Source organism: Tupaia chinensis, unplaced genomic scaffold (assembly GCF_000334495.1).
Source record: "Tupaia chinensis unplaced genomic scaffold, TupChi_1.0 Scaffold000459_1, whole genome shotgun sequence".
NCBI classification, from domain to species: Eukaryota; Metazoa; Chordata; class Mammalia; order Scandentia; family Tupaiidae; genus Tupaia; species Tupaia belangeri.
In genome coordinates this window covers 2,235,209-2,250,256 of record NW_006159968.1, presented here as the reverse complement: position 1 = coordinate 2,250,256, position 15,048 = coordinate 2,235,209, and the positions used below count along the sequence as shown (strand labels likewise).

General features: G+C 37.2%; 1 protein-coding gene across 3 annotated transcripts in view; it reads right to left on the bottom strand.

The window, feature by feature from the left end:
• DNAAF11 (dynein axonemal assembly factor 11) overlaps positions 1–15,048 on the bottom strand; it is a 95,699-nt gene that overhangs the window by 70,282 nt on the left and 10,369 nt on the right. For all 3 annotated transcript variants that reach the window (XM_006155524.2, XM_006155523.2, XM_006155525.2), the window contains 2 exons: positions 12,092–12,169; positions 1,145–1,317 (listed from right to left, as the gene is read on the bottom strand). In XM_006155524.2, the coding sequence (XP_006155586.1) occupies positions 1,145–1,317; positions 12,092–12,169 (251 nt within the window). The remainder of the gene's footprint in view (positions 1–1,144; positions 1,318–12,091; positions 12,170–15,048) is intronic.

Sequence of the window (15,048 nt, the reverse complement as noted above, 5' to 3'; positions counted from 1 at the left end):
GCAGTGAGTGTATGCGCCCTCTAGCAGATTAAAAAATAAAAGGAGAGAGATTACTAAACAGAGCAGTGGTTCTCGAATGAAGTGGCAGGATCGCAGCATCATCACAGTTTGTTAGAAATGCAAAATCTCAGGCCCCCAGGTCAGTTCTAACCCAGAAACTCTGGCGACAGGGCATAGCAGCCCATGCGATAGAAAGCTCTCAAGTATTCAGATATGCACTAATGTGTCCAAACCATTGCCATACAGAATGAATTAAGAAAAAGCAATGATTAAAAAAATATAAATATATATATTACATATGTCATATACTACATGTACTATGTAACATATATAGTATATGACATATTATATGTTATATATTGTGTGGCATATATGCACATATGCTATACATGACGTTCATATTATATGACACACGTATGTGCATATATGTTATATTATGTATATAATGTCTATTATTATAACATATATAATATATAACATATTATATATAATATATATGTGTATATATACTGCTAAAAATAGTAGAATAAAATAAAACTTAAAAAAAAACCAACTACAAAAGCACGGTAGATTATGACTATGAAAGGAAAAATCTGAAACCACCTCTGAGACCCTAAACTTCTGGTTTGCTATTAGCAATGAGAAGTTATTATTAATAATGATGAAAACACTTTACCACCATGCTCTGACCCCACCAAGAAATAGTAAAGTTTTGTGTGCTTTAAATGAGAAAGGAGAAATGTGTGCATTTTATTTTTCAAAGGTCTATTGAAGCTACTAAAATCCTGTTAGAGGTGTGGGCCAGCCAAGGGAGCATGCACTGGTAGGTGCTGTTCTTCATCAGGCGGAGGCCACAGGGGAGGCCTGGGTTCAATTCCTGGCCTACTCTAAAAGCCAGGCATGGTGGTTCCTGCCTGCACTCCCAACTACTTAGGAAACTGAGGCAGGTGGATCACAACATAGTGAGACTCCATCTTAGAAGAAAGGTTCAGTATGTCGAAGAATTTGTTTTTGTTTTCTGGAATATTCCAACCTCAGAAGTAACACCTTCCCTGACAGTAGTGTGAATAAATCAGGAATTACCATATGTGCTCATTTTTATTTTTCTGCGTGTGTGTGTTTTCCATCATTGAAATAAGCATACCCTTAATTGCTGAAGAGTGGCCACCACAAACTGCCTGTAGCCATCGAAGTCAGCACACGGGTTCCCCATGAGGAAGAGCTCCTTTAGATGGATGTTATGCTTCAGGGTTTCAACGCTGCTCAGCTCGCCAATGAAATTTACGGTCAAGTCAAGTTTTGTCAGCTGTTCACATCCTGTTGAGAAAAAAGAGAAAGGAAACAAGCCAAAAAAATGACAAATTATGGTGGTAATAGAATGTGTGTGTAATAGTGCGTAATAGAAGTAACAGTCAAAAGAGTTTCGATCTGCTGATTAATTGTATTGTTTTTCAGAAATACCAACTCGGAAAGCGTATCCGTAATTCACTTTCTGTCTGCATCATCCTTTAGCTCCTCCGACCAAGGGAACCCACTTTCCCTGCTGACATTGTTAGGCCCAGGCTGGCTACCATTTGGATTTGATCACTGTCTGGCATGAAGACAGTCAAGTGTAAGCCGCTGGTGGGGGTGGGCACTACAGCAGAACAAATCTCCCCCTAGAGGGAGCACCTGGAATCTGTCCCCTGAAAATTTTCCCAGGTAGAACATAATTCACCACAGAAAGCAACAGTGGGAAGTTTCCCCAATGGGAATGGCATCTCTTAAAATTCGTGTGTTATAAGCAATAGTTGGAAATTCACCTGGAAGAGAAAGAATGACTCCTAATCCACCAAGAACTGAACTGAAGGCATCATCAAAGGTAAGGAATAAGAGGCTTTGATGCTCAGAAAAATAAAAGGAAAAGGATGAGTCACTGAAGCTGAGTTTTACAGCTTTATAGTAAATCTGACCCACCCCCTTCCTTATAGAGCTATCCAGGTGCTACAGAAATTTGAATGAAATTCATATTTGAATTTGAATGAACTCTTCTTATTCACATATCATGGGGACTTAGTGGCAAGGAATCTAGACTTTGGAATTAGCACACATAAGGTCAAGTTCTACGCCTGTCCTGTTCTCGGGAATGTGACCTTGGGTAAGTTATAGACTTCAGCCTCTTCACCTGTAGGATTCTGTTAGTACTGAAACTGCTCAGGAGGTGTTGTGAACACTGTCTAAGATGATTCACGTCAAGTGCTTGTCATCTAGAGAGCATCACTAAACATCAGCTGCGACTAGACTAGCCTGGCGACAGTCTTCTGGTTGTCAAATGGCTTCTTGGACAATGCGCCTACAGGGAAAGAAGGGAGCATGGCTGCCTCAGGAGCAGTCAGTTTACTTCTTATTGGGAACTGAGTGAGCATTGACCTGGTTTACACAGCAGCCTCTGTGGGTCTTCTTGGCATAAGGCTTGTGGGATTGATAGAGAGGCCTCTTTAGCCGACAGTTTTCTGAACTCATTTCTTCAAACTTCTGCTCTCCTCACCCTTGCCTTACACTTCCTGGTTATACGCTACTTTCAGTCATTGTTTTGTGGCTATATGACTTAGAGCAGATGCTGGTTCCCAGGGGCTGGCAGGTGGTGTAGTGATTAAGGATGCCGATTCCCACATGGCTGACCACGGTTTGCGTCCCAGACCTGGCAGCTTGTTTTCTCATTTTCTCTCTCGGTCTCTCTCTATTCCTCTCTAGTCAAATTTTTAAAAATAAATAAATAAATAGATATATAAATGGGTAAATAAGTTAAATAAAATAATTTTTTTTGAGAGGTTTTGCTATAGGGCGCGTGCACTCGCCAGACAGAGAGACAGACAGAGAGACAAAAAGCGAGAAATCACCCCCCAGGGGGAATGGCCACGCCGCAATCCCTTCTCCTCCATTCTCCTTCTTGGGATCTTGGGCACGTACACACAAGCGCCCGGCATGAGTTTTAAGCCACGTGGTCCGGACATGAACCACAGTTGACTACATGGGAGTCCAGCGACATAGCCATTACACTAACTGCTGGTCCCATAAATAAAATAATTCTTAAAAAAAGTTGGTTCCTCATAAATCAAAGTCAAAAATGTAAACTTGATTCACATTGGCTCATAGTTCTGTCACTGTATCCCCTCTGGCAAAGTTTCCTTCATTTCTGAAAGCGATACAATGGGACCAACTCCATTAAATGCTAGCATGCTCCTCTGCCTTGCCCAGAATTCCACACCTTCCTCTTACTGAGTCACACCCCAAGTCAGTCTTGGAATAAGCATCTCTGCCCAAGTTAGCTGTTTATTACTAAAGTGGCATCATCATCATCAACATCGTCTTAAAATTCTGAGCTAAAATTTGTGGAACACAAATGGGGACCTGTGAGTGAAAACAGTTGTCATCATCCAGGACAGGGATGGCCCAGGTCAGGGCTTGCCTGAAATTCACGACATGGGTAAAGAAGGCCAGACCAGCCTGGGGAAAAGTGAGAGGAGGGAGATGGGATAAGAAAGGCCAGAGACTCTGGTCAGCAGGGAAGTGAGCGCCATCTCCCCTCCCACCAAAGTTTTAGTTCAAAGGATCAGTCACCATAAATAGGTTCATATCTCACATCTCATTGTGCCATCCTGTTACGTGATATAAAATGTAAAAAGGAAGGTTAGGAAGGAAGGGAGAACTTGAGGACCTTATGAAAAAATAAGATCTTCATCTTTCACATCAGGAAGTCAATAAATGCTGTCCAAAATGAGAATATCAAGAAATAATAGGTAGAACTGATCCTGTGCACCGTGGTTAAATCCCATGCATAGGGGGCCAGAAATCAAGTGGCTGACCATGATTTGATTCCCTGCCTGGGCAGCTAGAAAAACATGCCAGGCACATGTGCATGGGCCTCAAATCCTGATGAACTGAAGAAAGGGAGGGAAAGAATTGTGACTTGACCACACCCTATAGAGGGGTTCTCTCTCTCTCTCTCTTTCTCTCTCTAGTGAGCACATGCACCCTCTGGTAAAAAAAACAATAATAAAACCAAAATAACAGATAAGCATGATATTAGTGTATTACTTGGAAATAAGGAGAAAGGCATAATATGAGCACATTTAGAAACATTCAGCAGAAGAGACTAGGGAAATTGAGAGAGGACACCTCTGGGGAAAAGGACTCGGGGTCTAAGAACACTGACAAGGGACTGCTGATTTTCAAAGTACAACACTTTGACTTTTTGCACTACATATTGTATTACTACGTCCTATGGTTTCGATGTCTCCACCAAAACTCAGCTTGAAACATAATCGCCATTACAATGTTAAGACATGAAGCCTTGAAGCCAGCAGGTGGCACGGTGGTTAAGGTGCTGGACTACCACATAACCAACTCCAGTTCAAGTCCCAGACCTGATGACTTGAAAACCATGCCAAGTGCATGTGCGTGCATGCCAAAATCCCAAGAGGAAAATGGAGAAGAAGGGATTGCAGTGTGGCCACTCCCCGGGGGGGGGGGGGAGGAGTGATTTCTCACTTTCCCTCTCACTGTCTCTGTCTTTCTCTAGTGAGCACACACCTCTTATGGCAAAAGGTTTAAAAAAAAAAAAAAAAGATGAAGCCTTTAAAGGGTGATTAGGTTATAAGGTCTTTACCTTCATGAGTGGATTAATACCATGACCCAGAGAGTGGGCTTGCCATTACAAAAATGGCCTTGTCTTGCTCCCCGTTCGGATGCCGCGCAGATGCTGGTATTGGTAGAGTACGCTTGAACTTCCCAGCCCGCAGCCCATGAACCAAATGAACTTCTATTGTTTATAAATTACCCAGTACATAGTATTCTGTTACCGTTGCAGAAAATGAACTAAGATACTATGATAAAAATGTTGATTATTAAAAAGCTTCATATCTAAAATGTATAAGAATAGACATGTTTATATATTCTAGATTTTACTACATTGATAAAAGAAATTAAGGAACTTCACGTCTTTGAATATAATTGCATAAATCAAACAGGAAAACAAAATCATTATTTCTACTAACTTCATAAAACACGCACACATTTTTTCAAATTGGAAACCCTATAGCAGTTATACTTTTTAGCATGCAATCTGTTAATACACAAAATACTTATTTTTTTTGTAGAGAGTTTTTGTTATAGGGCACATGTGCCCATTAGAAGGACAGAGATGGAGAGAAAGTGCAAAATACCCCTCAGGGGGGATGGCCATGCTGCAATTCCTTCCCCCCTAGTCTCCTCCTGGGATTTTGGGCACACATGCACACATGTCTGACTTAAGAGTCAAGGTGCCCTGTCCAGGACTTGAGCCATGCGGGAATCCGGCACCTTAACCACTATGCCACCTGCTGGTCCCAAAATAGGCTTTTAATGATTTCCCCACAATGTCCAGAGTTTTGCTTGAAGGAAAAGGTCCCAATCAAATACCTCAAGTGGAAACAGAAGTGATTTGTTCAAAGCTGTTCAGAACAGTTCTATCCATAATAATCATTATTAAAACACTTCAAGCACGAACAATAAGGAGTTATTTAAAACACATCAAAGTACTTGATAGTGCAATTATTAAATTATAAAATGTATACTCAGCCACCATGTGAAGAAAAAATGTAAAACTCTCTGTAAACATATAATTAAGTCTCTATCCTATGTCCACATGTTTATTTTACATTGGCAAAAATGCGAGACGGATTTTATAAATGTGAAAGATATATTTGGCATAGTCTGCTTGAAGATACAGGTTACATGGTATTTCTTAAGTTTACATTGGGAGGCTCTGGGAGACATTTTAATTAGATTTTTCCTTTCATATAAGAAGAGACTGACATTTAAAAGACTCCAACGAGGTGAAAAATTCATGTATTTTTGGATTTTGCTGTAATTTTGTAGATGAAGGACCTTCCAAATGCTCATTATATTTTTTAAAGTAACGAATCTTCATTTTTTTTCCTACGAAGCCTGCACATAAGAAATTAAATTTCATTTACTATCTTAATGATGAACGATTCTTGACTCACTGGCCAAGCATGAGAAATCCTCTTCTGGGGAGTCAGGCAGTCCCTCCTTCAGCTGTCCCAACTTCTACCTCCTGTTCTGTAAAGATTCAGTTTAGTGACTCTGTGGTGCCTAAAAGTCACTGAAATCAACCATGTGGACTGGGCAGGTGAGGGGTATGGCAGGGATGGCAAGCACTATCAGCAACTCCATGCACTATGCCTTCCAGTGATGGAGCAAGGAGGTGGGATAGAAAAGGGCACACTTTATTCTACTTTGGTGAATCCTCAACAGGGAAAAAAAGCAAAAGGCATATTATCTACTTTTTGCCATCGGGGGGAAAAATTATCTTTTAAATTAAACTGATGTTTACTCAAGTAGGTGGCTTGAGCATGTGTATCAATATCTTCCTCCTCTTACCTCAAAGGAACAAAAAGTACACACTTGCCAACGGATAAGATACATGCTTTCCTGCCTCTACTGGACCCTTGCTGTCCTCAGCAGACATACCCTGAAGGCAGTGTGCATCCAGTTCATCTGTATTAGAGCTGAAAATAGATCAAATGGAAGACCTGTCCAGCTAACGGGCCAAAGGTGGACTGTGGATGTCAGCTTGTAAAAGCTCAAACATAATAGTGATGCTGCTGCCCTCTAGTGGTAGATAAGTAAAATGTACTGCAAGAACAACTTTTCACATCCTGTGGAATACTTTCTCAAAAATAACCAGCCCTAGACAATCAAACTGAGAACTAGGGTTTTAACTATCTCTATGACATTTGAAATCATGGATTGAGGTAAATTTTGTTATTCCATTTGTTGACAAGAGAACATAGTAGAAAGCATAGAGTGTTAACTGGGCGAGAACAATGCAGCCACTTCTAAGGCAGAAAAATGTCAGTGATGAAAAGAATCACCTCAATTCCAGCACTGAGCTTGGACTTGGGGGCTTTGATTGCAGTAATTTTCTAGGTTTTGGGGTGAGAATTAAAAACTTATGATGTATATTTATGTCATGGTTGATATGTAACACTGACAATCATTGAAAGATCCATGTCTACACTAGGAGGCAAATAGGCTAAAATCCATGACCTAAGTAAATTTAGCTATTGGCAGATGGGAGGAGGTGGACAGAGCAGCTCTCCTGTTTATGCTCCATGCTTCTGCACTCAAAAGCAAAGCTTACAAGCAGGCATGTCCTTCCAACTCACAGAGCACAGTGACTCTGCCAGGCAGGCGAGAGGCTGGATTGGGAAACAGAACCTCAAAACAGCAGAATAAACACACCAGCTACCAAATACACAAAGTCCTCTGTGATTATAGTCAGACAACAGAGTTCCCAGGCAATGAAACACAATATAGAAGGCTGGTGGCCAGTTCTATGGCATAGCAGTAATGTGCTGCTCAAGAGAGCCTGGACCGCACATGGCACCTGTGGTTTGAATATTCAAACCAGTTGGCCTGAAACATACTAGGTAAGCATAGGCATTCCCAAGGTCCAATAGGCCAGAAGACTGAGGAACAGAATCGCAGTGTGACTGGATGCTGTGGAAGGTGTTCCTCTCTCACTCTCTCTCTCTCCCGCACACTCTTACATGTGTGCATACATGCTCTATCTTAAGTAAAGAAAAACAATGTTTTCGAAAACTGAAGGCTACAAAATAAAACAGAAAATCTAAAATGAATAAAGATAATTCATAGAAGTGGAGAGATGAAAAGCAATATGTTCTAATGAATATACTTCCAAAGAGATTTTAGAAGATATCCATAACAATAGACAATACAGAAAAACAGCAATCAGAACCCAGGTATGACTTCAGTGTAATAATTATTATGGCAAAAATAAAAAGCATATTAAATTAAAATTAAAAATTAAAAGTAAATTAAATTATAGTATGAGCAATACTGTATATAAAATAATTATCCCCAAATTTAAGTCTGATAAAGTATATCAGGATGTAGAATAACAAGGCAAAGGGGTATAAGTAAGGAATATAGGTTAAGAGGCATGGAAGATCAGTCTAGTATGACCAAAATTCAATTAAAATTTATTCTTACAGAGATCAAAGAGAATAGAGAAAAGAAAGCTTATCAGCTAAGAAAATGAGTGGACGCATAAATAGATGGGTGAGGGAGATATGGAACAGAAAAAGGGTGGAAAGAAAGGAGGAAAGGAATGAAAAAAGGAAAGGAGGGAAGGAATAAAGAAGAGATAGAGTTTTCTCTATTTCTGGGAAAACTCTTCTTCAAAACTGAAAGAGAAATTAACATATTTCTAGATAAACAAACACTGTTAGTTTATCACTAGCAAATATACCCTGTAAGAAATACTAAAGAACATCTTTTAGACTGAAGTGAAAATGCATACAAAGTAACTCAAATTGACATGAAAAAAATAAGAACTATCAGTAAAGGTAACTACATAGGTAAATTTTAAAAACAACATAAATATATTTTAATTTGTGCTTTTTTCTTTCTTTTAACTTTTTAAAAAGATAACTACAAAAACAAATTATTATAAATCAATTTTGGTAGGCACATAAGATATAAAGATATAATATGACAAAAACAGCATAAAGAAAGGAGGGGTACAAAACTGTACAGGAGCAAAGTTTCGTAGATAATTGAAATTAGGTTGATATTAATTTGAACTAGAATGCTATAAATTAAGATGATAATTATAATTCCCAGGGCAATCACTAAGAAAATAATTTTTAAAATCTATGGTAAAAAAAAGGAATAAGGGAATTTAAATGGTACAGAAGAAAATACCTAACAAAAGTGAAGTCAGTAATACAGAAACAGAGGAACAAACAGACATAAAATATGTAGAAAACAAATAGCAAAATAGCAGACATAAATTTGAATTTATCACTAATTACATTAAATATAAGTGGACTAAACTCTCCAGTGAAAAGGCAGCGATCAACAGGATGAATTTAAACTAAAACATGTTGTATCTATATGATTTTTAAAAGACATTGGATTCCAAAACAGTGGAAAGAATTGGAAAAATTATACAATGCAAATAGTAACTAAAGAGAGAAAGAATATATTGAATTGCATATTTTAAAATGGTGAATTTTATGGTATACATATTATTTGGACCCAACTGGTCCAAATATATCAATTAACAGTCATTTCGAGAGGGCAAAAATAAAGAGCACATTTTGATTCATTTCTAACATGTATAAGTCTGGAGGACATTATGTTAAATGAAATAGGCCAACCACAGAAAGAGAAATATTTCAGGTTCGTTTTCACATGTTAAAGCTAAAAAAGTGGACCTCATGGAAGCAGAGAGCAGAATAGTGGTTACTAGGAGCTGTAACGGGGAGGGCAGATGGGGTTGGGAGAGTATGGTCAGTAAAAACAAAATTATAACTAGATATGAGAAATAAATTCTAGAGTATAGTAACTCTATATGGTAACTTTATGTAACAGCAACTTATTGTATATTTCAAAAAGCTAGAAGAGAGGATTTTTTCATTATTTTAACACAAAGTAACAATAAATGTTTGAGGTGGTAGATAGGATGATTATTCTTATCTGATAATTATACATTATATACATGTATCAAAATATCACATTCTACCCCATAATATGTACCATTATTACTTGTTAATTTAATATAACAATAAAAATAAATGACAAATTTGAAACAAATTGGAGTAATAAAATGCAATAATTAAACTAATTCAAATTAAAACTTACCATAGATTCTACTGAATTTAGAAAATATAAATAAAAAGATTGATAGTTAATTATACTAAAATGCAAGACTCTGAATGATACCAGCATCAAAACTGGAAAAAGTAAAGCAATAGGTCAAGAGAAAATGTTCACAATATATATGAAAACAGATTAGTATGCAGAATGTATAAGAGCACATAAAAAGGGAAATCAACAGAAAATAATCAAAAGATATGAAATATCTAATTCACATAAGAATAAATACAAATATTTATGAACATCTGACAATATATAAGCAAGCTCAATAATAACAAATGAGCTGTAAATTAAAGAAATCATTAGGCAACCATGATTAATACTTTTAAAAATATTATTTACAGAAAGTAGTAATGAAGCTGTATAGAAATTGGTACTTGGATGAACCATCAGTGCAAGTATAAATTGATATAATCTTTCTGGAGAACAATTTGACAGTATTTTCAAAATAGGCATACTTAAACCCAGGAATTTCATCTCTAAATATCTATCCTAGAAAAAAGTGTGCATATGTACACAAGTAAATGTAGAATGTTTATCGTGGCCATGCTTATGTATCAAAAGGCTGAAATCTACCCCAATGACCATCTTTAGACCCATGGTTAGATAAATCGATTTATAATCATTCTATTACATAGCCCCCACTCCCTTTCCTGGATATCAAAAAAGCAAGGCAATTTAATTTTTTAAAACAATAAAAACAATACTCATAGCATGATCCCATTAATAGAAAGCAAAATAGAATAAAACTACCTTCTATACACCCAAGTGTTAACTCTGGCCGCCTCTAGAAAGGAGGTTAGGTTAGAAATGAGTGAAATAGGCACAGCAAGTGGTATAGTAGTAAAGGTGCTGGACTCCCACATGCAGTGAGTCCTGTTCTCAGCGGCTTAAACTCAGGCAGAGTGCTCCCACATGCAGTATGAGTCCTGTTCTCAGCGGCTTAAACTCAGGCAGAGTGCATGTGCATGTGTGCCCAAAATCCTGAGAGGAGAATAGAGGAGACGGGATTGCAGAATGGCTATCCCTCCTGGGGGGGTGATTTTTCACTTTCTCTCTCTCTGTCTCTTCTGTTTCTCCAGTGAGCACATGAGCCTATAGCAAAAATCTCTCTAACAACAACAAAAAAGAAACAGGTGAAATAAACTTCCATTTTTTAATTTATACATCACTTTATTGTTTAAATTTTTATAAAAATTTAATATAAGATTTATATAAAATGTGAATTTAAATGTATTTAAATATTGTTTCACTTAAATTTTAAATATTGGTTTAAATTTATATATTGCTTAACTTAAGTTTTAAACCTTAGTTTTAATGCATAACAAAATAAATAAATGAATAAAGAAAATGTGGCACATATATACAATGAAATGCTACTCAGCCATAAAGAACAATGAATTCCTATCATTTGAGGCAAATTGGAGGAATCTACATAATAGGATGTTAAGTGAAATAAGCCAGGCTATGAGAGACAAATACTGTATGTCTCTGTTTAACAAATGCTGATTGTCCTCACTCATTAGAGAAAGCTAAAGGACTCAATAGCATAGAAGTAGTGAGAGAGAAATGGTATATAGAAGCTGTATGGAGGGTGGTGATGGAAGGGTTTCAGAAGAAATTGACACACAGAGTAAGTAAACAAGTAGAATAGGGGAAAAAACAAACAAAATATTTAATAGACACAAAAACAAAAAGTTATCTGCTCATGATAATGTATATGGTAATCTTTGACTTGACTAATATGCACCATATTCATACTGGAAAAAAACATGTTGTACACTGTAAAGATGTAATGATTAAATGTAAATAAAAAATAAATTAAAAAATGAAATAGTTAATGAAACAGTGTACCACCGTAGAGTAAAAACCACTGTTGACAATTCAATATATATTTCCAAAAAGGTGATTAAAATGAATCTTGATTGTATACAATATAATATAATGCTTAATGCTGAAGATGGCAAATATGTTTATATCTTTGATTTGATTATTATACACTGCATACATGCTTTAAAACAATACTGTAAGGACCAGCAAATGGCATAGCAGTTATGTCACTGGATTCCTACATGGCTGACTGCAGTTCAAGTCCCAGACCTGGTCCCAGGCACATATGCATGTATGCCCAAGATTCTGGGAGGTGAATGAAGGAAAAGGGATTATGTATGACCATCCCCCAGGTAGGTGATTTCTCACTTTCCCTCTCACTGTCTCTGTTTCTCTCTCCAGCAAGCACACACGCCCTAAGATAAAAACAAAAACAAACAAAACGAAAAAACTGTACCCTACAAAGATGTGTAATAATTCTATGTAAATCAGAAATTACAATAAAGAATTAATAAATGAATAAATTTCTTACCTTCCAAATTTTCTATCTTTTCAATGTTGTTTAAAGCTAAATTCAAATATTCAAGTTTCTTGAGTTTGCTAACGTTTTCTGAAATATACAAGTATACAAATAATTAACCTTTAAGATGAAAGACACTTTTACAAAATCTATTTTGAAAATGACACAGAGAATCTAAAGATTATAATTATGGTTATTGAAATCATGTTGCTTTTTTCAAATCTCTATGAGTGCATTAAACACACAGTTGTCTATGCAGCATCCATTTCCTCCTCCATCCTTCCTAACAGAAGTTTTGCTCATGTCTTCTTAGAGCCCCAATTCCAGGAGGTTAGGTTCATCTACCAGAGGCAGCACACAGCAATTTAATCTCCCTTGCTAGTAACAGCTCAGGAGCCTAGGCTTAGGCCAGCCAGCTCATGGCAGTCTCCTGGCAATGACGTGGGACAGAAGAGAAGAGAACATGTACTCCCATTAAGATAGAAGGGAAAGACATAGTACACGCTTGGACATTTCCTGTCCCTTTGTCCTGCTAGATGCTAAGAAGGGAGGAAATGCTATCCCTTTTAGTATTCACACTCGATCATGAGGGAACCAGCTATAAGATGAAGCCCATATTGTTGCCAGTGGAATAGAGAGAAAAAAATCAACCAACCTTGAAGTCTTCTCTACCTCTGGACTTACAGTTGGGTAAGAAAACACACTTCCTTATTGTTAAGCCACATTGCATTTCTTTTACTTGAAGCCAAATCAACCTGATACAGGATTACCTTTTTTTTTTTTTTTTGGAGAGATTTTCACTGTAGGGCGTGGGCGCTCGCCAGACAGACAGAGAGAGACATAGAGACAGAAAGCGAGAAATCACCCCCCAGGGGGGATAGTCACGCCGCAATCCCTTCTCCTCCATTCTCCTCTCGGGATTTTGGGCACGCACGCACACGTGCCCGGCGTGAGTTTTTTAAGCCACCGAGTCCGGGACACAAACCGCGGTCGACTACGTGGGAGTCCAGCGACATAGCCATTACGCTAACTACTGGTTCCCAGGATTACCTTTTTCAATAACCATGAAAGCTCAAACAAAACAAGCATAAACAAAACAAAGAATTGCTGTAAAATGGGACCTTTTAAAAACAGCTAATAATACCACAGGTAACATTGTTGAGTGTTTGCCATACAAACAATCTTGCATATACTATTTAATCCTTACAATAACTCTATAAAGTAAAAAGCATTTTTATCCATATTTACAAAAGAAAATACCAAGGTAGAGAGAATTAATCATCTGTCCAAGATTAAGTGCTAGGGGTAGGAAATTCAACTCCAGAGCCTGGCACTAAATCATTATACTACACATTAACAAAACAAAACTGCTTTCTAAGATGGCATGAATGTAGAAAACCATGCTAACAGAATGAGTATTTGGGGCAGCCTCACTCAAGTAATACCTCTTCTGCCCATTTCTTGGGATATTTTAGGATTAAACATGAGGATTTTTTTTCAGGCTTTTTTTAAAATTTATATTTATTTATTTACATTCATTCACTATACATCATTACAACATACAAAATGAGACTTCCCATCCAGAATACACTGTATATTGGCTCAATCAAGCACATCAACATACAAGTTATCGTCTACAAATAATTTTCCATTTCTTGTTTCCTGTATATTTTGCTTTTTTTATTCCCCATCCTTGATTCCCTATCTCTCACCCTCTGCCGTGTCCCACCCTCCTCCCACACTGTCTCTGGTATCCATGGTTGCTTTCTATGCCTTTTCTCCCCATTTTATTGATTCACTAATGAACTTAACTTAAATATTTCCAATAGCAAACACAGCTGATATATACATATCCATGAACACAAGTCTGACCTTAGGCATAAACCTCAGTGAGTAGAATGAACATACTATAGCACCTAGCTGGGGCTATATAGCTTACTGCAGTCATCAAATATGCATTGTTTTTAATTTCAAGAAAAACAGTTTTTGTGTTTTTTTTCTCCTGAAACTTTTTTTAATTAATTAATTTACATTCATTGCCTAAGCATCATCACAGCATACAAAATGTGGTTTCCCATCCAGAATATACTGCATAGTGGCTTAATTATGCATGTCATCATCAATAATTTTCCATTTCTAGTTTCATATATATATATATATATATGATCCTCTGCCCTTTCCCACCCTCTTCTCACACTATCTCTGGTGTCTACAGTTGTCATCCATTTCTTTTCCTCCCAGATTTTATTGATCACACAATTTCTTAAATAATCTAACTACTTTCAATAGCCAGTTCAGCTGGTAATTTCAAGAGAAGCAGTTTTGAATTGGTAAAGAAATTTGCTTAAAACTTAAAGCCTGGAAACAGGCTAGAATTCTGTTCAAACAGTAGGTACATGAACCTAATGACAGCTCAAGACAGGACAAAGCTCTTCAAACTGGACAACAAAGACTAGAAGAAAAGTAGCACTATTTTAGTTAAAAGTCACAGAATGTTATTTCACCAGTTCAGTCTCATGACTAAATCTATCTTCTGTTGTGGTTCAATCTTCCTGACTGAATTCTGGGGTATAATATTCAACTCCAGACTTGTTTCTATGATTAAGCTGGCCATTTTCTTAGTTTTTGAACTCTTATTACTGTGTGTCTGCATTTAATTTTCCTGACATAGCATTCCCTTGAGAACTTATGGAGATCTGGTCTGATGTTGGTAAATTCTTTCAGGTTTTGTTAATCTGAGAATGTTCTTGTCTTTTCTTCCCATATGAAGGATAATCTTACTGTGTACAGTATTCTTGGTTGAAATTCCTTTTCCCTTAACACTTGGAATATATTTTCCCATTCTTTCCTCGCTCACATTGTTTCCGATGAGAGGTCTGCTGCTAGTCTGATGGAATATCCTTTGTAGGGAACTTGCCGTTTCTCTCTTGCCAATCTTAGTATCTTGTCTTTGTCTGTGGTTTTGGTCA